At 40.0% G+C, this 23,151-nt stretch overlaps 1 protein-coding gene across 3 annotated transcripts in view; it reads left to right on the top strand.

The window, feature by feature from the left end:
- LOC117403042 (transcription initiation protein SPT3 homolog) overlaps nt 1-22,834 on the top strand; it is a 204,548-nt gene extending 181,714 nt beyond the window's left edge. For all 3 annotated transcript variants that reach the window (XM_059023763.1, XM_034004896.3, XM_034004894.3), the window contains 2 exons: nt 21,576-21,661; nt 22,272-22,834. In XM_059023763.1, coding sequence (XP_058879746.1) covers nt 21,576-21,617 — 42 coding nt within the window. In that variant the 3' untranslated portion in view covers nt 21,618-21,661; nt 22,272-22,834. The remainder of the gene's footprint in view (nt 1-21,575; nt 21,662-22,271) is intronic.
- The last annotated feature ends 317 nt before the right edge of the window (nt 22,835-23,151 follow it).

The following is a 23,151-nucleotide window of genomic DNA, read 5'->3' as shown; positions in this document are numbered from 1 at the left end:
TTCCTCTGAGTTTGAGTTCATTATCCCACACAGACAAAAGTGTCTGTTGTAAGTGAATATAGTAGCGAGTACTATGTTTTAGGTGTAGAACATGGAAGTGGCATTAGAAAAATAAAAATGCAAGAAACAAATGAATGTGAACCGGGAGTGTGATTTGTTTTCCTTCCCGTATTCCTGAAGAGACACGTCCCAATGAAGCGGGGGCGGGACGAGGGTGTGGCTTCAATTGAGACTGCTGTTGCAGTGATTGGGCACAGAGTTTTGAAGCAGGGAGGGAGAGGAGGCAAGAGAGTAGACATTAACAAGACAGTTAATTTTTACCTCAGAATCTAATATGTTGGATTGCTATGGTGGCATGTTATTATTTATTTTATTTCATAATAGTCTACTTGATATATCTAATATATGTATATTATTGTAGTTTTCGATATTATACAATATTCTTTGTCAAGTAAATATTTTAGGACACACATTACATAAATACCAATTGTTTTTTGTATACTTAAAGATGTTTTAACAATTATATAAAAAAAAAATCCTTCTCTATTTCCACATATTGGTGGTTTTGTGGTGTCTGCCTCACTTGTCAAAAAAAATCATGAGCCGCTACTGGAGGAGTATCGAGTAAACCCTGCAACGTGCAGATGTACAGCGATACGTACTTGGAAATAGGATTTACTTGGACCGGTAGTGAAGAGGAGCCACAACCGCTGCCATTGTATGTTACGAGGTGTTATCGAACCAAAGTTTGAAGCTAGCTAATCTTCAGTGCCACTTAGAATCGTCTCAAAAAACAAGTGGATTAGAAACCCATTCGTGAACGCTGACAGTGAAATGCACATTCACTTGACATCAAAGGGGTAAGAGAGCCTAACAGAGCTTTCTTGTGACAGCTCTTTTAAAGTTAATCTTCACGCAACGAAATCTGACTGGCATCTGGTTACACGTTCGCCACCACATACTCTTGTGAAAGTGGATTTTCTGCACTTGTTGCGTTGAATTCAAAGTACCTGACATTCAAGCTGTGACATCGCTGAAACAGCACCAGCCATCTCATTAGGTTAAGTTAGTCCATTTCCTGTATGGCATTGTTATCAATTGCCACACTATAGTGGAAAGCAAAATGAATAGAATTTCCTTGTATAGTGGTTGTGTGTCACTATGATAGTACTGTAGTATATGGTGGTCCAAGACATTTTTGGAGGTTGGGAACAACTGTATTAGACAAGTATAAAAGAAAATAAATAATACAGTGTCATCATAATAATCCAATTTATTAGATCCTAAGGTAAAAAATTAACTTGTATTTGTATACAGTAATTAGATATTCTCCATCTTGTTAAATGCTGTCTACTTTCTCTCCATCTGTGCTTCAAAACTCCACAACCAATCACAGCAGCCATAGCCTCTCAGTTTGTATCCAATCACAGTAGCCACTCTGTTAAAACCACACCCTCGTCACTCCTCCAGCTTCATTGGGGCGTGCCTCTTCAGAAATATAGGTAGGAAAAAAATGATGTGAACTGGGAACGGAGGGGAAGGTTACTGTTATCTTGAAAGTTATTGAAGTTATTATTAAAACAGATGCAGACCTATCATTGCAAGTGATCGGTTTTCGAGAAGTACTGTAAGCTTGTTTGAACAATAGTTAAAGCCAAGAAAGAAATGCAAAAGCTGAATTTAAATATAATGTCTGTGTAATTGATGGTTTGCAATGTGATGATGAAATTGCTTTTGTTACTTAAAAAAAGAAATGTAGTTCTTCCTGTTTAAATTAGGAATGAAAAACTACATCACCCGCAATGCCATAGCTATCCAAGAACACTGATTGACTGGCAATCAGTAAACTAATACATCTGTTTGTAATTTAACAAGCTAGGCAGGTATAAAAGGATAGGTTTCAAAGACAATAGTTGTCTGTGGGAAGGTAAGGAACTGGGTATAGACCTGAATGCGATGAACGTTAAAAAAAAAAAAAAAAAAAAAAAAAGTTTATTAAATCTGTGATTTGTGTATTTAAAGCAAGTAAACCGGATCAGCTTCCTTGTTAAAAGGTACAGTAGGGATCCTGTTAAGCTTAGTTGGCGATCCAAAACATGAGCTAGGGTTTGTTTTTGTTTTGTACTGTTTGATGTTAAAAGAAGCCGTGTTCTCACTGGAAACAGGACACCGTGGGAATATAAACATACAGGTATCATACTGTTTAAACCCATCCTTTGTTGTCAAGCATGCTTTATCCACCAAAGACGTGTAGGAACCGGAACTGTGTTTTAAAGTTATACAGTCTGCGCTGCCTAATCGGGATACTGATAATCAGGATTTCTGCTTAAATGGGATACAACTCTAGGAAACGGTTCTTCCCAATTAATTGGGATGTCACTTTGTTTAATTGGGATACAGTATTTTCAAATGATGAAGGGAGATCGCTTTTCAGTGCAGTGCAGTGAGTATTGATTACGCTGTGACTTGCATATATTGCGTAAACCACGTTGAACTCTTGAACGAGCTGGAGTCTCCTGTGGTTTTTCAGGCTGCAAAGAAAGTTGGTGTGTCATCATCGCAGATGCCTCGCTTTGTGATAAGATGTGTTTTCATTATTTTTCATTTCATGTAGAAATAAAAAACAGCAATTAATTTTGTTTAGGAATAAAACAAAACAATTGACTTGTATTTTATATTATGTATTTAACATTTAATCACAATGTGATGTGATTTCATTATTTTTCTTTTCATTTAGAAATAAAAACTTATGACTAAGGTCGTTTCAAATGCCTCTTGTTTAATTGGGACAGCCGTTTATACAGGATATTTTTATTTCTCCCAAGGCGTCCCAATAAAGCAGCGCCGACTGTATTGTAAATAGTTTTGTCACAATTTGTAATTATGAAAAAAAAATTAAATTTATTTTAACAATTATTTTTATTCATTTTCCAATTTTCTCCCAATTTTGTAATGTCCAATTATTGTTCAACCTGGCTCACACCTGCAACGAAAACTAGCACTCGCGTCCTCCAAAATGAGTGCCGTCAGCCGTCCGCTTTTTTTTTTCACTCTGCAAGCCCACCGTGCAGCCGTATCCAGAACTTAGTGTCGGAGGACCACGCAGTTCTGAATTGCATAAAGGCAGGCCTGCAGGCGCCTGGCCAGCCACAGGGATCACTGGTGTGTGGTGAGCCAAGGACTCCCCAGCCAACCTCACCTCTACCCCACCTGGGCAGTGCTTGGCCAATTGTGGACCGCCCCCTGGGAACTCCCGTCCATGGTCGGCAGCGGCATAGCTAGGATTTGAACGAGCGATCTCCAACCCTTTACCGGATGTGCCACTCAGGAGCACCAAAGTATTAATGTATGACACTACTTTTAGCAAACAATATAAAATGCTAAATTGAAAGCACAAGCCATTTTCTAAGTGTTACGTTTGCAATGTGTAATACCAGTTAACTAATTGTTGAAATGATTGTTGCATAATAAAATGGTATTCTCTTTTCTGTTGAATTTTTGTGACTCACTGTGGTTTCGTTAACAAATCCACTGTTTTCTGCGGATGTGTAATACTAACTGTGGATTCGTTAATCAACAATATATCTGCCCCATACTCCCCTTCTCTTCAAAGCCACTTTTAGTTAGTTGATTCATAGAATTAATCAATAAAAACGTCAAAGGATGACGTCACAGAAATGTTTTAAATATGTAAATACTCAAAGAAACCTAAAAAATCTTACTAACAATTGTTTCAGCTAAAAACATTGCGAATGACTTGCAGGCATTTGTTATTGAATTTATTAAGTTTCAAAACATTGTGGCTATTGCCTTTATCAGTTCAGATTGTCCAAAGCGGCTAAATTAATTTCTTTCAGATTTTATTGATTGATGATCATTCATATAAAGGTATGCTGATTAGATTATGAGGATAGTCTGATAAAAAGGTTCATAATTGTGTACCCTGCAGTATCCATATGCACAAAATCCTTTTATCCCTCACTTATAACTGATGTACTACTTTAGGACATAGACTTTATATTGTCTGTTTTTTTTATAGTACTCAAATCATTTTTGTATTTATGCTTTCAAATGTGGTAACATTAAACAAGTTAAAAGTGAAAGGGCATAAATAGACGTAAGTATGTTCTATTTGGAAACTTAAGCAGTAACATACTAAAAAAAAAGACCAGAATTCTAAAGAAAAATGTGCTGCCTGTATATCAACACAAAAGATACTGTAGTTACATTAAATACATGTCTAATGATCAGTGTAGTAAGAAGAGAAGAATAAGATATTTTTTTTATAATAGTTTGCATGTGTGAGTTGCTCCTCCTGGCAGAAGCATCGTATTTAGAATGGCATCTTTTGCAGAAGAAACTATCTGCCTTTTCAGATGCAGTAAACGTCTTGGCTGCTATGGCTAACCAGAGGACATTGTGATACTGTTCAAAGATAAACATCTTTCCTTTTCAGTTATTCATCCCTCTCCTCTTCCTGCTCCTTTGGCAGAGATGCAGACATAGGAGCAGGGAACAACTGAGCGCAAACTATTTTCTTCTTTACTCAACAAAGCTTGGAGTAAGTTTCTGGCTTCCTGACATGAGCAAATTTCTTTGCTGCGATTCTTTGCGACATAAGTTTAAAAAAAAAAAAGCTGCTGCCCAAGAAGTTTGCCCTTCCTTTCGTACTAATAAAGTAGCTAATTCAGCAAAGTCCTACATTCCTTTGAGATTTTCTTCGTTCTGCCCTGGACATGTGGAATATTGTTTCCCTCGGCAGTCGTTATGATGCTTTTTTAATTTATTTATTTTTTATTTTAAATAATCAGCTGATGTGGTATTGTAGTAGGTCTTATTTCTGTGTAAAGCGACCTTTGTGGTTTTACTCTTAATATTTTGTGAAAGCTAATGCTTTGCACATGGTTATTTATTTTTAATGCAAGGAAATAAATGTGTCTCCTGCAGTACGGAGTGCCCTACTGTTCCTCCTTTGCTGTTTGTCTTTTTTACTTTGTGTGATACTGTGTTTTAGACTTAAGGAAATTAGTTGTAAAACCGTGTTAAACTGTTTTTATGTGAAGCTGTTGTCTTTTTAGGTATCTGATCAGCACTCATTTGAAAAAAAAGGTTGAGTAATAAAACGCTCACTCTGTGTAAATTCACCTCCGATGGAAACCAGCAACAAAGTATGGAAGTTATAAAAATGATGACATTTCTTTTAGAAAGGATATTTAGAATCCATATATACCTTTCAACAACAGGGTGCCCTAAAATAGACATTTTACTCAAAACCATTATTTTATCCACAATGCTTCTAGTAGGGGATGGTTCAATAAATGAAATAAACAAATACATTTTTTTTTTCTAATCGCAAATATTGATTTTAGATTTTACGATGATTCATTTTAGGTTAATCACTGGTAAAACAATCCTTTTGTAATTCAGGCCTGATTGCTTCTAGGTCCATTTAAAATACTTCTGTAAATAAGTCATATTAATAGAGAACGGCCTCAGTGACTATGTGTAAAGTTTTTTTTCTTTTTTTTTTTTTTAAAGGAGCCGTGCTATTTAAGCAAAGTATAAAATATGTGGCAGTGGCTCCATATGCCAGATGCTGCACTTCAGTACCCAAAAATAAAGCCTATAATGTGTTCATTAAAAGATAATATATATCTGATCAGCAATGCATTCCTCAGTTACTGTTTCTCCCTCGCTACCTTATAATATCAACCAATTCCAGTTTCTCTACATCTGCTTTCGATTCCTGTTGAGTCTGTAATATATGGTCGATGAAATCATCCAGGGTCACTCCTTGGGTTAAAGGAATGCATTTTATTTTTACACTTTTTGAACTTCTGTGTAGTTTGGTAACCACTGTACCTCTACCTCCTTGTCCTGTCAGCAGGCAGTATTTCACCAAAGATATATAATACATCCAATAAGCCTTTCTAACATGCCAGGCCTCCCTGTTTCAAGGGCTGACAAATTTTTGTTGGACTCTGTCGAAACAGCTTATAACCAGCCACACGCATAACTGTGGACAGGAACAGCTAAACCTTGTGTTGGTCCAGGGTCTAAGTGTAGCTTAACGGTTGGGAGACACACAGACCTCACTGATGAAGCCTCCCCACCTCCCTGCAGATCAGTCTAAGAAGCTGCTCGGGATCTTCATAACACCAGCTTGCTTTGTGATGATTCCTGTTTTCCCACTACTGGGGCTGCATGTCATATTTTGTTGGCGTTTGTTCATTATTTGTTTATTTAGCAGACGCCTTTATACAAGGAGACTTACAGAGACTAGGGTGTGTGAACTATGCATCAGATGCAGAGTCACTTACAATTACGTCTCAACCGAAAGACGGAGCACAAGGAGGTTAAGTGACTTGCTCATGGTCACACAATGAGTCAGTGGCTGAGGTGGGATTTGAACCGGGGATCTCCTGGTTACAAGCCCTTTTCATTAACCACTGGACCACACAGCCTGAACTGTTGTAATTGATAATCTTGGACCATCTTAATGAACTGCTGCACAGTGTAGAACAGGTGACATGTTTCACTTATGAAAGATATAGATATCAATATATATAGATATATATATAGGCTTCCCTCAATCTTGTGTTGGTACTGACTGAGTGGTTTGGTCAGTGACTTTTACAGTTGGGCATCCCTGTACATTGCCACCCACGGTGACTGTGAACCGGTGGACCCGTACAGAACAATACCTAAAATCACCGAAACATGATAGTATCCTGGTAGCCTGCCAGTCGCATTTGCCACGGTCCCTCGCTGAGAACCACAGGTCCTCACAGCAACAGCTGGATGAGCTGCGCCTCATGAACAAAAACGTGCTCTGTGTCTCCAAACTCAATGGACAGGCTGTATGCAGAAACATGGCTGCGCTGGAAACCGCTTTGGCTTTCCTAGGCACTTGTGCCTGACTGGGATAAAGCACCACTGTTGGACTCCCCGATCACTCCAGGGCATACGTTCGGTCCCGCGGTGGTTTAGATGTTTCAGCGCCCTCGCCATGCGTATGAATCCACCAAGGAGCTGATTCGTCTGCTCCCCAAGCGACTACCTCCAGTACGTAAACCAGCAGCAAAATGGTGCTCTAGGCCCCTGCATCCTCAAAGATCGGCACAGACGGCTGCGCCCACTGTCAAAGGCAATGTTCGGGTTCACTATAATAGGTTCCACTACCCTGCGCAGAGACAGAAGCCCCAGGCCAAGCCATAGGGCAGCAGTGTGGAGTAGTGGTTAGGGCTCTGGACTCTTGACCGGAGGGTTGTGGGTTCAATCCCCAGTGGGGGACACTGCTGTTGTACCCTTGAGCAAGGTACTTTACCTAGATTGCTCCAGTAAAAACCCAACTGTATAAATGGGCAATTGTATGTAAAAATAATGTGATAACTGTATAATGTGAAATAATGTATAATGTGATATCTTGTAACAATTGTAAGTCGCCCTGGATAAGGGCGTCTGCTAAGAAATGAATAATAATAATAATAATAGGCAAAGCAGCAGCCTTAAGATTTTGCTGCAACAGGCCCAGGGCCCCTTCTGAGGGAGCCATCTGGTCTATTGGCGTCAGTGCACCACAGACATCTGGGTGCTTACTACCATTCAGACCGGCTATTCGCTGCAGTTCAAGCACGATCCCCCTCACTTTTGGACATGATGACGACACAAGATGTTACTGTGGTGTCTCAGGAGGTAGCAGCTCTGCTGCAAAAATGGGCTATTCACATGCTAGACCCTCTCCAGTTGGAGGAGGGGTTCTACTCCAAGTACTTCCTAGTGCCAAAGCGGGATGGTGGCCTCAAACCAATCCTCAACCTCAGACAGGTCAACCTGTATCTTTGCCGAAGGCGGTTCAAAATTTTGACAATGCAACAGCTGTTGCAGTGAATCAGGCCAGGTGACTAGTTCATCACAGTGGACCTCAAAGATGCCTATTTCCACATCCCCATAAAACCAACGCACAGGAAGTACCTGCGGTTCGCCTATCAGGGAACAGCGTATGAGTTACGTGTCTTGCCATTTGGCCTCTCCCCAGCTCCACGTGTCTTCTCAAAGTGCATGGAAGCTATCTTGGCCCCATTGAGACTCAAAGGCATCAGAGTGCTCAATTATCTGGACAGCTGGCTAATTTGTGCCCAGTCTCAACGGTTGGGCCTTATGGCGAAGAGCCAGCTCACGCCTTCCCAGACAGCCTCCTATCCTGCGCTTTTCAAAATATGCAGTGCACTTACCGCAGACTGTCTTTGCGCATTTGGCACAGCTATCAACAGTAACCTAGTCTTCTGGCACCAAATGCTCCACGGGCATATACTAGTGCAGTGAAAGCTTCTAATTCCTCCAAGGGCATGCCTCAGGTGAAGTAGCAGCTGGATCAGGTGTGGGCTGATGCAGGTGAAGTGGCTGGCATCCTTGCAGGGGCTGCCACTGGATTTCTTCTTCTTCCACAGGATAACTAGCAACATGCTGTAGTGCACACAATAGAAAATCATAATAGAAAAATATTACAGTGATTTCATTTTAAATATCACATCATTTGTGTAAAACACAAGAAAACAGAAATATATACCGATAGAAGCAACAAAGTACTTATCTGAACAAGGCGCTCTCAGGTCAGTCTTAAAGAGTCCTTTTGCTACCTCGGGGGCAGAGTCACGACTGCGTCACAGTGAGCACTTTTGGTATATCATTTTCAGGATTCGGGTCTTTAGGTAAATACTCATTTGGTAATGGTTGCATTTCGTACTTGAAAGGGAACTGCATGGAATTACATTAGACAAGTCTGTTTGGGCAAGACAAAAAAAAGCTTCCAGGTAGACAATTGTAAGCAGCTTACATAAAGATTAGACGAGACTACCTTTGAGAAATCAACCCAGAATCTTCAATATTTTAAGTCAGTTAATCAACAACTTAAAAGTACTTTTATATCAACAGATGTACAATGCATTTAAAGAGAATGCATTCTGTATAATTTTTGTTTCCTCAAAGGAAGGGGGCCACATATGATAATAATTTGTTTTCTTTTCCAGTCTCGGAGTATAACTTGTTCATTCTGGGGGAGGGGAGAGGGTAGACTTTGAAATTCTTTCCAGTCTCAGAGCTGTTAATGCTACTTGTGTCTAAATTATAAATTAAAACACATTTTGCTCAGGAAGGAACTGTTCCTTCAGATATTGCATTATTATTCCCTAGTTACATCCGTATATTATAAACTTACCAAGTTGAATTTGGATTGCAACCCATTTTCAATTAAGAGGTCTATCTTTGTATGTGTAATATGTATAGGAAACTACTTGAAGCTTCGAAAGCATGTTGTTCTGCGCATTCAGGATTTCCTGTGAATGCTAAATTTGTTAAATCAAAGATAAACTTCTTGCCAAAACAAAGTTAGATCTGCAATCTGTGTACAGGGTGGTTTATTTCTTTACTTCAGAAAGGTATTTTGTGTTTTTATGCTCTTTTGGGTTTTCAAGTTTTTCTTTCCACAGCTGACCATTCCAGGTCCAGTTTATTAGTTTTTAAATAAAATTCAGTCAAATGGGATTTTGGAAAAGATGGGAATAATTTTATTTGATGATTACCTGTGGTTTTATTACAGTTCTAAACCAAACATTTGATTTTCAGCTAATTGATGTGGTGACTTCATAAATAAATTGTTTTTATATGGAAGGAGTTCTGTACTTATTTTTCTTGGTTCTTAGTTGGATGTACAGTGGTGTGTATTTTTATATTTAGAACAAAGAGATCCATTTAAATCATGTCAAGACAAATATAGAAAACATAGCTGGGTTGTACAGTGCAGCTGTGTGTTAGTTACAAGGGGGGAAAAAAATGCCATCTTGATTTAGTAAATGGTTATGATGTTCAGAACTTCATTAGTAGTGCATTAAAGAGTATGCATTGAAACTGATCCATATTAAATCTCTTCATATATGAACTGTATGTGCTTCTGCAGCTTTAGGAATTGCCAACTGCAAGGTTGCAACCTGTTTGTCCTTGTGAAATACAGATTGACTTCTAATGCGAGCCTGGTTCACAATTCTAGCTGTTCCACTCATCTTTACTTAGTTTAATTTGATTAATTCCACAGTCAGTTCATAGTCACACAGAAAAATAATTATTATTTAAGTGCCGTCAGAAAGCAAATTAAATAATGCTTAAGACATTGTACAGTCAAATGTTCAGGCCAAGAAGAGCATCCAAGCAAAACTCGTTGCTTAGGTTTGGTAAATGAAAAACAGCAGTTGCCCATTGATCTTCATACCTCATCGGTAAGAGGGTTGAAGTGGTGAGGCTTCACTCAAATTAGCCATTTCATATTTGATGAAAAAAAAAAAACAGGGTAAAATTGTTTAAAAATATATATAAAAATAAATTGTTACATTAACTATGTAGTAAATTAGATCACAAATACATTAATAGATTTAAATAGAAATAAGTGAGTATAGTTACCATGGCATCAAAAGCCTACCTCCACTGTTTGTTTTCAAATAAACTTTCCCTTGACAAAGGTATGGGAAGTTGGCTTTTTATATATATAAAAAGCTGAAGATAAACACATAATGGAATGTTGTGGTAAGGGAAAAAGAGGGAATATTTCATGTTTAAAATGAGGGAATCTCTTTGTTTTATAGGTCCCAGGAATGAAAGTTAATATTATAGCCTGTCCTGTTTTTTTCCAGTTTGCCAGCCAGTTAATGTTCCAGGAATGTCTCTTGTTTAAAGGGCAGGGTTCCCCTCACTAATGTTAAATAAATCCTTCCGCTGTCTGGGTCTTGTCTCACTTGCTTAATTTATATTTTCAAAATGTATGAAAAATTGAAAAAAAAAAATATTAAAAAAATTAATAACATTTTTAAAAATCTATGAAAAATATTACTTTAAAACTAAATGTTCCACATGGCACACCGGGCCAACACTGCAGCCTCTGGTTTGACTTTTTTTTTAATAATTGAGAGCTAAATAAAATGAAGAACTTAAATACAATAAAAGGAACAATGTAAATCATTGTCACACAAACAGGATATGCATATAATGTATTTGTTTGTTAATCAATGTCATTCAGCTTTTTTCCCTTGATTTCTGTTTGTATTCCTTTTTAAAACCTTGATGTTTGCTCCCTCTGTCAGCGAGTGACACTGCAGTATATGGATCTGCACAGTAATCAGAAGGTCTAGAGTAGGGATGAAACAATAATACATTTCCACGATACGATAGTTGTGAGCCCACGATACAACAATTATCATGTAAGCAGGGTTTTTTTTTTTTTAACTACTTATTTAACTGAATATAAATAAAAATGTAACTCAAGTTGTGTCTTTTCTTTTCTCTGTGGTACATGGTCTGCAACAGAAGGAAGCTAGTGAGCGTTAAAAAACAGCAAGATATAAGCAAGAATGAAAATATATACCATGAGACTGAGGAAATCACCAACTGTCATGTAGATTTGTCAGATTATTATAACTCAATAATACAAACAATAAACAATTGTTTTTATTAGGCCTCAAAAATATTTATAGGCTCACAATTTGTGCTTTCTTGAAAATGCTTATGGTTTAGAAAATGATTTATTAAAACTGTATTTTGTTTTAAATATAAGTGACCAGGCCCTGTAATACAGTCTTTTTACTCACAAGCATTGTACATTGTAAATTAAACATTACTAACAGATTCTTTAGGGTCACCTTTTTAACATAATATGACTTATGATTTAGGAACTTTGTAATTAACTGATACATTAATTAATGTAATTAACTTGTACATATAATATTAAACAAACTGTTTATAAGGTTGAATTTTACCCCCTGAAAATACATTTTACTGTCTCACTGTTAAAATTAGAGGGTAAGTTACCCCAGACCCAAACTGATTTCACAACAGCACACAAACTGTCAGTTAATGAAAATGAAGACCAGATTTCAAAATGTTACTCATGAAAACAGAGATATGTTTGTTGAAAATCAGGGCAATGCTGCCACAAGATAAAAGACATTGAGTGATATACATTTACTAAAACTTTTAGTAAAAGCGTACCTGGAAGAAAATGGAGAAAATAGGAAAGTTTATCATGTACCACTAGAGCAACTCAACAACATTATGGTATACTAGGAGTCAAAGACAGGTATTTAACACAACATAAATATAAAAGTTTTACTATGGTAACCATATGGACTTCACAAAACCAAAGTTTAGTGGCAAAACAAAAGCATTACAAAAAACAAGGGAAGGGAAATGGTCATGTGTGCTACTTTTTCAAGCTATTGTAAATGGCTACAACTAATTATAATAAAGTACACCAAAGTGTGCAGTAAATAGCCTGTAATTGTATCTCGGGTTTCTGGTGACATTGATCCTCCACCATCGGTCACGTCATTTATCTTGCCACGAGAGTTTATTCCTTATATATTATTATTGTTGTTATTATTATTATTGATGTTTTATTCGTTGAACTGCCTGTGTTGTCTCGTATAACAAAAAAAGGTTTATGTTTATACGCCATGCTTAGGGGATGAGTAATGTTAGTTGTAGTGATTGTGAGAGTAAAATTATTAGAATTGGAACCAGCATAAAAGATTTATGAGTAAGGCCCTGTGTAAATTTCATGGGCTGCATGGAAATCATGGAAAAACAGTGACTTCCATGTTCAAAAAGTCCACTGAAAACCGTGAAGCACAAAACACATTCAATTTTGACTTGACAGAGGCATTTGCGGAAATATCCCCCTTGAAAAATTAGACAACCAAAAGTTACGTAAATTCTTCAGACTGCGTGTAGCAAATGGTGGAGTGATTCCTTCATCAGTCCAGCTGAGACGTGAATATTTACCTAAAGTTGCAGAGTATCACAAGCAGATTATGGAATTGTAAAACAGTCTGGTTGCTTGTCACTGGTCACTGACGATTCGACTGATGCCCAAGATCAGTATGGTTTACACATTGTACTTGTTTTGCAAGACCTACATGGTGAACATGCATCTGATGTACTAGAACGGAAAGCTGTCCTTGCAGATAAACTTTACAGGCTGTTAATTACAACACCGTTTCACAAATTTATTTCACTGAATGTACTCGTTAGCTTTTAAGCTTGAGAAGCTGGCTATCGCCCCTTCTCGGGGTTGATTTTAGTGTTTGCTGTGCAGAGCATTTAATATATATATTTTATATATATATTATTTTTCACTCACGCTTTGCTTCGGCATTGCGTTCTGTCCGCGTTGGCCTCTTCGCCGCCCGTCTTCCTTACATATTAGTATTTGTATTCTATATTTGTATAATATTGTTGTGTGTATGTATGTATGTATGTATGTGTGTGTGTGTGTGTGTGTGTGTATATGTGTATATATATATATATTGTGATGGGAGTGAGGTTTTTAAGGGATTAAATACCTCCATAGAAGGACCAGAAACTACATTTCCCAACGAACACCAGGAAACCAGGCACTGCATGACGGGGAACGGCGGTGACTTTAAAAGGCTGCTAGGTAGGAGAGAGGGGGAGGAGAGAACAGGTGCGAGGGATATTACGGATGAAATTAAAACAGCAGACGAGAAGGTGACGCTGCACTTGGCTCGAGTCTGCTATATTACAGAGTGGTGAGCATTAAGGATTACAAACAGAATATCAAACGAGAACGGGACGCTGCACTCAGTTCGAGTTTTCAACCTGACAAAGTGGTGAGCAATAAGGATTATAAATAAAATATCAAATAAAACCGGGATGTTCCACTCGGTTTGAAATTACAACTTGTCGAAGAGGTGCGCGTAAGGAGCGCACGTTTAATACCAGACGAGAGCAAGACGCTGCACTCGGCTCATGTCTGATACATAGAACAGAGGATCACCGAGGATTACAAATACTTCCCGACAGAGGACCAACACGATGGAACAACGCATACAACACGGACGCAGTCACAGTGAGTACGACGTGTTGTGTTTCGTTCCTGGATGTGTTGTGGTACGGGACTGGTGCTTATTTTTAAGAAACCCTTGCTGAAGCCAACAGGGTAACGGGACGGTAACTCAAAGCTCACAATATACGGGGCATTTTAAGTGGGGCTATCCACAACGGGATTGATTTCCATAAAGAGAGGAACCCTGTAAGGAAAAATATAATATAGATTTATGAACAGTACTCTGACTGTAGTTATAGTACAGTTAATAAATTATTTAACTTGAAGAGTAGTTTGTTTATACCTTCACAAAAGGTTGGCTGGGCTGTGCAGTTCTGCAAAGGACCACTGGGCAATAGTAAGTACAAACCTGGATGTAGTGAAGCCAGAGGGACCTGACTCCACAGCGCCATCTGCTGGAGCTCCACAGCATTTGGAAAGAAAGGAAAGGGGACACAGCAAAAAAACAACAGGAAAAGGGAAATTGGAAGAGAACCACCAAGTACTTACTTGAGTTCTGGTGCAAAGGGTCGCCTCCAGAAACAGTCCATCCATGAAGAAAATACTGTACTGTGTTCACTGTAGTAGTTATTATTTGTGAAGAACTTCTGTGTGTTTTGTTTATTTAATTTTGGTACTATTAAAGGAACTTAATACTTGCAATTACGGTCTGGATCACATTTGTCTGCACTACAATACAGACAGCTTAGCCAGGTCCCAAACTACGTGAACACATTTGTGTCACATATATATGGGGGTTTTTGTATTTGTTCTCTCCCTTTGTTCTCTCCCTTATGTAATAGTATAGAGTTTAGAGAACGCGTTGTGTGCTTGGCCTTAGGCCGCGTAATTTTTTGCAGCCTCGGTCTCGCCTGCAGCTAGACCCAGTGTGGAGTCTGCTGCTGCAGTCACTCCAATAAATACCACCTGCGGCTTGTAAACATCACTGCCGCGCGGTAGCTGTAGGGCTGTAGCCCACTTTAACAGCAATCGTTTCGCACTAGTTACAGTGCTGCTGCAGCGCCTCTCGGTGGTCGATGCTCGGTGCACGTACCCTCGGCGCATGTACCCTCGGCGCACACACCCTCGGCACTCGGTGCACACACCCTCGACGCTCGACACTTCGTGCTCGACGCTCGGTGCCTGATGCCTCGGCACTCGGTACACGCACCCTCGGCGCTTCGGGGCTCGGTGTGCAGCGCTTCAACGCTCGACGCTTCAGCGCGTGGTGTTAGCGCTTTGAACAGCACATTATCGACACGCGATGCTTTGGCAAGCGGGGTGTCATGAACATGTCCGGGTTACACCGCTCTGTCACCTGCCAGGCAAAATTGCCGGCAAACGACCCACATGAAGACAGCGTGGCGTGCCTGGGTCCAGACCATGCTGCTTCTGCCTTAGCGGACAGGACGTTCTGTGCATTGTGCACGAATTTTCAAATGCACACTCTCCACCAGAGGGCAAGGAAAGCGGTTGGGGGTCACTCCCCCTCCTCAGGGTCTTCCCACACCCTATCTGCCCCGTCGTCGTCTTCGGCAACTCCGCCAGTGAAGCTACGGCTGTCCAGGAGTCCGTCTTCCCAGCTTACGGCTGGCCAAAGGTCTCCGGACACCAGACAAGCTTGGCAACGTTCCCGTAGCCCGTCCATGCAGTCGTGAGGTCCCTCCCCTCGCAGGGAACGCCCCTGTCGGACCTCAAGATCCTGTTCCGGGTCACCTCGCCGAAGGGGACGCTCTCATTCCCCTCGTCAAGACAGGCGCTACAGAGAAAAGTCCAGCGTCTCAGAACTCGCCTCTAAGATGTCCCAATTTATGGATGTCATGATGGGCCAGCAATCGCTGCTCATGTCTCTGGCTAATAGGGTGCCACGAGCCACGGATGAACTGGACGGGTCAATTGCCAACCAGCCGATGGTTCCTCCACAGCCTCTGTCCGTCCCGGTCGTGCAACAACCCCAAGGGGTGTGGGATGTGGATGCCATCTCGAGGGATGCATCAAAATGGGCGCCTCTTCTTGAAGAGGACAGCATAGAGGCGGAGTTAGTCTCTCATCACTCAGAGCAAGAGTCCGAGTTGGAGGTGTTGGACACCAATGACCCCCTATGGTCACTGGTGGAGTGAGCAACTCATCATCTGGGGATCGAATGGCCAGCCATAGAACAACCTCGGCGGTCTCTTTTTGAGTCACCTTCACGGTTGCAGTAGCCCAGGATGCTTCCGGCATTCCCCGATTTTATTAAGGGGGTGCAGTCCACATGGGGGACTCCGGCTTCTTCCCATGCAACTTCACGGAAGGCTTCCGTTTTTGCCGTGCAGCAAGCGAGCAAAGCTGGCCTTACTTTCCGCCAGTTGACGCAGCCTTCGCAGCCTTGGTGAAGACACCGACATTTTCAGGACTGACAAAGGATCCTGCGTGCCCTAACAAGCAATGCAGGATCACTGAGGTGCACCTTAGGCTGTCCAATGTGGCCAGCCTCCTATCAGTTTATCAGGCGGTGCTTATAAAAGACCTCCCAGAGTACCCTTCGGTGTCTCTTAGGACTGAGTTGGGGCTAGTTGCCCAACTCTTGGTAAAGCTAGCCCAGCTAAATGTGCGGGCGCAGGGCAGAAGTATTGCGTCCCTGGTGGTGGCCACAAAGCCCCTTTTGTTAGATGCTCCCATTACACCGGGGCACATGTTTGGCCCAGCGGTAGAGGAGACGCTGCAACGCTGTAAGGCCTGGGAGGTATCGCAGCAGATGGCGAAAATGTGGCCACATAAGCCTTTTCAGCCCAAACACCCACAAGAACAACAGTGGCGTAGGACACCACCACAACACTAAGCACGTCCAGGGGGTACTAAGACTTCTCCCGGAAGTATGGCAGCACACGGGCAGCCTACCTTTGTAAGGCCGCAGCGCGGAGGGTGGCTTCCTAGAGGAGGCAGTAGACCACGCCCTTGTGGCTCCGGTCAGGCCCCTCGTGAGCGAGCACAGCCAAAGCAGCCCTGAAACATCCAGGCAGCTTTCAACCCACCCCTGCAGTCTCCCACAGCTCCAGTTGTGGCAACTGTTATAGACAATGTCGACCCAGGGGACTTTTTTGACCTGAAAAAAGAAACAAGGACCATGGTTCACAAATGGAGATTAGATAAAGGGGCATTCAGAACAGAAAATAGGAGGTACTTTTTTACACAGAGAATTGTGAGGGTATGGAACCAACTCCCTAGTAATGTTGTTGAAGCTGACATCCTGGGATCCTTCAAGAAGCTGCTTGATGAGATTCTGGGATCAATAAGCTACTAACAACCAAACGAGCAAGATGGGCTGAATGGCCTCCTCTCGCTTGTAAACTTTCTTATGTTCTTATGACGCCTCAAGATGCAGACATATAGAGTAGTTTGACAATATGGTGTTTACTATTCCACCTTAGGAAAGGTGTCATTGCGAGCTGAGGCGCTGCTCCGCATATGCGTAGATGGATTGCCCATGCAGTTGAGTTATGACGTAAGTCTGTCCTACTGCCGAGAATCCTCCGTCGCGACGGCTTGGGTACACTCCCATACTTGATATTTTCGAATTGAAAGGGAACGATAGGTTGCGGATGCAACCCCGATTCCCTGAAAAGAGAAAATAACCATCAAGCTGCGAGGTCACTCCGGAAGCCTTCAGGAAGATGAGCAAAAGAGGATCTCTGCGCTCTGCGTATTGTAAGCTTCCAAGGGGGCGGGCTTACACGTCAGCTCGCGCAGAGGCCTATCAGCAGCTTTGCTATAAAGCTCAGCCAATCCCTACCGCCTGACGGCGATAACCCATACTTGATTATTTCCTCTTTCAGGGAACCAGGGTTGCATCGTTCCATGCACATTCCGCGAAATACAATACTTTACCCGTGACATTGCCGTGAATTCTAAAGACAATTTCCACGATTTTCACAGTAGTTTTCCCCCTAGTTTAAGTCTGTATTTCAAATAGGTTTATTTGTAGCTTTTACTGTTGTTGTGGACTATTTGACTGTCACAGTAGTTGCTGTTCTCAATGGCAGAGCGCTGCGTTTATTCATTTTTAGAAAGGGAAACTCGGGAAATAATAACAAACATGCAGCACTCTGATAGGCTGAACCACTATGTTGATGCAGAGGAGTTATCGGCATGAGATGGCATGTTAGTGTGGTTCAGTTGTGCGTACCATGTGAAAAATTTCTGGGGGTGCGCCTGACAGCAGGTGAGGGTTTTGTGTGCTTTCTATACACCATTTAGTCTCTGACAAGTCTCAAAGGACTTTTCGGTGGCCAGTTTCATTTCTGTCTGTCTCGTGTATTTTCCGCTTAGAGAAGATGGGAATGTTTGTTTGCATACCAGGCTACATCAGACCAAGTCAAAATGACTTATTTTCCTGTTAAAAATGACTTGGTTTTATATTTTCTAAGAGTATAACATTTTTATTAGGGGGTAAGGTCAATTATTCTGTTTTTATTTGAGAGAGAAATGTGTGCTTTCAGTAGAAAGGGCGTAAGTCCCAACTGTAATATGGTAAATTTAATACATCTGGACATTTTTTAATGTTAACTATAAAATCCAGGGCCTCTGTGAATTTTAAAATATTTTACCACTGACCTGAAAATCACCGCCATGTGTATACTGGGTGAACATGATGTGTACAAACTTAAGGAAAACTATTTAAATAGATAAAGGTACTGTATATGATCTATAACAATGCACAGACTGTAGCTTTTCCTCTTTTCCTATATACTTTGGTGTTTTTCCATGTTTATTACACACGCTGGTGACGCTAGATAAAAAGGCTAACTTCAGTTTTTAAAAACAAACTGTGCCACCAGTACATAAACACAACAAAACACTGTCGATACAAAAACACCACAGTGTCCTGCAGATTTAAAAGTTTTATTTGCAGAAGAGAGAAGTGTGTGGAAGAGCAGAATAATGTACTCTTTAGAAAACAAGCGAGATAAATTTAGTGAATTAATTCACTGCCAATTTCCCTTCGTGCGATGTTAGGCAGTGAGACTGATGGCCCTTAGAAAACAGAGGCTCTTGAGTAAACACCCATCAATTTTTAAAATGAATTAAAAAATAAATTCTTAAAAAATAAAATATTTTTTATTCTGCTTGCCAATGTTATTATCAACACTTCCACTCCAATTGCTAAAAACACTGCTATTTCAACAATTTCTGTCTGTTATGGCACCATTAGGGGTGTGCTGATACCACCGTGTAACACATTTTATTATTTTTTTTTGGTTCCTGGGTAGTAAGTGTTATTTCCTAATTGCTTATGCCTCAAAAGTATAGAAAATGGCTATTATTCCCCACAAACTTTGCTTTTGTAACCAGGACAGTGATATTTTGAAATTTACTTATTTTCCAGAACATTCCAGATAGATTCAGTGCTGAGTAAATTTGGAGTAACTTCTAGAACTTTCCAGTAATATAAATAGTAGTATAAATACAGGGGCCTTAATCCCACCAGTTCAGTTTAGTTCCAGCTGCCTAAGTGGATACATATCTACATTTTTCTGAGATGGCATCAAGAGGCTGCAAGCATCCGGCAGACGCATTTTGAGACTTCAAAATGGTGGCATTCCTGATGGGTCTCCAAGGCAGTTTTACCAGGTTTCCCTGCTATCTTTGCCTTTGGGACAGCAGGGACACCAAGGCGCACTTTCTTCAGGCGGGACTGGCCACAGCGGACCGAGTTCTCTGTGGGGAGGAACAACGTCAAGTGGGAGCCACTGGTGGACCCCCGGAAGGTGCTGATGCCACCACTGCACATCAAATTGGGCCTTATGAAACAATTTGTCAGAGCTCTAGATAAGGAGTCAGCAGCCTTCAAGTACCTTCAAGACTTCTTCCCTAAGCTGTCTGAGGCAAAGGTCAAAGCCGGTGTCTTCGTCGGACCACAGATAAAGAAGATCCTGGAGTGCAATGAATTCCCCAAGAAGCTCACTAGTAAGGAGAAAGCGGCTTGGAACAGCTTTGTCGCAGTGGTTCGGGGCTTCCTGGGCAATCACAAGGCAGAAAACTATGTGGAGCTGGTTGAGACTCTGGTGAAGAACTACGGCACAATGGGCTGTAGGATGTCCCTCAAAGTCCATATCCTTGATGCTCATCTTGATAAATTCAAGGAGAACATGGGAGCGTACTCGGAGGAGCAAGGCGAGCGCTTCCACCAGGATATACTGGACTTTGAACGCCCCTACCAAGGACAGTATAACGAGAACATGATGGGAGACTACATTTGGGGGCTGATTTCGTGAAAGTGATTTACAGTATAATCGTAAATCTCGAAAAACTACTCACTTCTAAATCTTATGTAGTCATTTTTGTATTACTTTAGTATAAATACATGTTAATTTGGATTCATATGTTGTTTTTTTCTGACTTTATGTGAACGAAAAGACACAAATTCGCCCGTTTTCTCATTGGAAATAGGTAAATTTCAAAATATCACTGTCCTGGTCACAAAAGCAAAGTTTGTGGGGAATAATAGCCATTTTCTATACTTTTGAGGCATAAGCAATTAGGAAATAACACTTACTACCCAGGAACAAAAATTGTGTTACATTCAGAGAAATTACCTTTAAGAAGTATTTGTCGGTAGGTATTAAATAAAAACACACCTTTTTATTAATGTGTTGATTGCAATCACAAGAAAAGTTGTCCTTCCCTCACCTTTACAACTGAGTACCTATCAAAGGCAGGTAACTTGCACATTCAGTGTTTTAAAGGCCAATTGGAAGCAATGTGACTGTTCATTAAACCTAACTCAAGCAATGCTGCGTAAACTGTGATATGTATTTCTATATGTCATAAAAATCCTCGACAGAATTAGATATATTATGCAGACTTCTGTTATTATTTTTGTTGTTGTAATCATGTTATCCTGGATAATCCTGCAATACACTAGCAATTTTTGGTCATTAAGTGTTTCTAACCAAATTAGACAGCTTCAGTTGCCTTTTTTTCTCCTTTGGGTTGGGGTTACCCATACTGCGGCACAGGGGATAAAAGTAGGTATATTAATGAACCCAGTGGTTTTGTTTACATGCACTCAGAAATGGTTGTACTTAATTGTCTGGAACATAGCCACACCGACTGAGCAAAGGTCAGTTCTTCTCCCAGCCAGATAATAACTGGATACAAAAGTAACGTGGTTAAAATGTGACACTGTAGGCTGTCATTACCTCTCCTGTAATAGACCAACACACCACACATCATTGTTATTATGAATTAAGCCCTGTAAGCAAAAAAGAAAGTCTGATCTCTTTCGTAATTATCAGAAGTACACATCACTTCAGTGTAATAAAACTGTTTGGAGCGTTAAAGACTTTTTCATATTATTATTTTATCCAATGTGACAACAGAATTTTGACTGAATTTACAACAGACAGTAATGCTCCCCTCTGCAGACATGTGTAGTACAAATAATTAAAATGTTGCATCCACATACTTAAGTGTCTACTGTTTTCCTGAAATAGTACTACAAACCACTTGTTAACCACAATGAAGATTTTTTTAATAGACAAAGTGGTCGTTTATACGTCTACCGCCAGAAATGTTCAAATTAAAACAAAATATTACATTCCAGCCAGCTTTGTCTACAAAACCGGAAAAGCGGCCTGCCTCTCTGGAGCTGAAGTGATAATTCATTGCAGATTTTTCTTCCCCTCCCTCTTCCTCTCTTTGACAGAGTGCCTACCACAGAAATGGGATGACATTTCTAGCCTGTTGATTGGAGATGGCTGAAGAAACCGGAAATGGTGGTACTGTTTGAAGGTGACTTTTCAGCATAAATATATATATATATATATATATATATATATATATATATATATATATATATATATATATATATATATATATATTAATAATCTATCAGGGCAACTTACAATTGTTACAAGATATCACATTATTTTTACATACAAATACCCATTTATACAGTTGGGTCTTTACTGGAGCAATCTAGGTAAAGTACCTTGCTCAAGGGTATAGCAGCAGTGTCCCCCACCTGGGATTGAACCCACGACCCTCCGGTCAAGAGTCTAGAGCCCTAACCACTACTCCACACTGCTGCCCATGAGACCAGACTACCACCACATAACAGTCAGACTAGTTTGCCAATCTATACTGTACTAATCTGCCACCTCCAGCCACCATTAGGGGTCACTGAGCATGCAGGTTGCATGATTTTTATATTGGATCTACATTTATAACAGTTGGCCAGCATCACCAATCAGCTGTGTTTAAATTATTAAATTGGTAGACTTTATAATTTGTTTTATTCTTGTGATTTATAGTACTGGATTTAAGTGTTTTAAAGATCATGTTAAGATTTACCACTGTTTTTGACATTAAAACAGGCCCCTTTGTCTTTTATTCTTTCTAGACTACAAAAAAAGTCTGCTGGTAATTCTTTCATGGTTTTATTCATCATCTGAAACCCTTCATAGAAGACATTCCCTGTGTTCTTGAAAATACTTTGGTCTTCACGGACTTGGAAATCCATATTACAATTATTTTAGTTCAACAAACTTTAGTTGAAAGGAATGTAATATCAAAGTATTAATTTATTTAGTAGTGTTAATTATACAAACTGGACACCTTACAGCATGTTGGTGTTTAAAATGCTAATGGTTTATCAACTTGTAACGTTTTGGACTGAAGTAAAATGGAAAAAAAAGAATTGACATTAGTAAATGTTTATCCCATTATGGAATATGTTCCATTAGACCCTCATAATAATATATTAAGTTGGAATATTTTGTTACTAACATTTGTTCTTTGGAATCCTAAAGTGCGTAACCTATTTTTAGGGAGTCATTGTTTTGTTATTGGTTTTTGTTTTTTTGCATTTCAGTCAAATATGCAGAAGGTAGCTCAATCACAAATGTGCATGTGGATTTATCGTTTTTGATGATTCAAACCAAAATAAAAATGGGTCCAAATTTACCTGTTTTTATTGAATTTTTATTTTCCTAAAATGTTTTTGCCCAGCTTTAGTTAATTGAACATGCTTTAAGAGGAAGTATTAAGAGTGCTATCAAGATTTTAATTTTCTGTGAAAATGTCCTCATTTGTCACCATGGGCACTTTTCACAAAGCTTTCACTCGGGAGTAATTTTAAAGAATATGTTTATACAGTTTAGTCCTGTTCTTAAATGCTGTTAAGGGAGCTTGCAACTAGAGGTCTTCACAGGTCCAAAATAACAAGGGAACCGGCATCGTTTTTACCCGACCCAAACTGAAGTGAAACTCGTAATAATAAC

Source organism: Acipenser ruthenus, chromosome 5 (genome assembly GCF_902713425.1).
Source record: "Acipenser ruthenus chromosome 5, fAciRut3.2 maternal haplotype, whole genome shotgun sequence".
NCBI classification, from domain to species: Eukaryota; Metazoa; Chordata; class Actinopteri; order Acipenseriformes; family Acipenseridae; genus Acipenser; species Acipenser ruthenus.
Note: the sequence above shows the minus strand (reverse complement) of the source record. Positions and strands in the feature narration are given on the sequence as shown.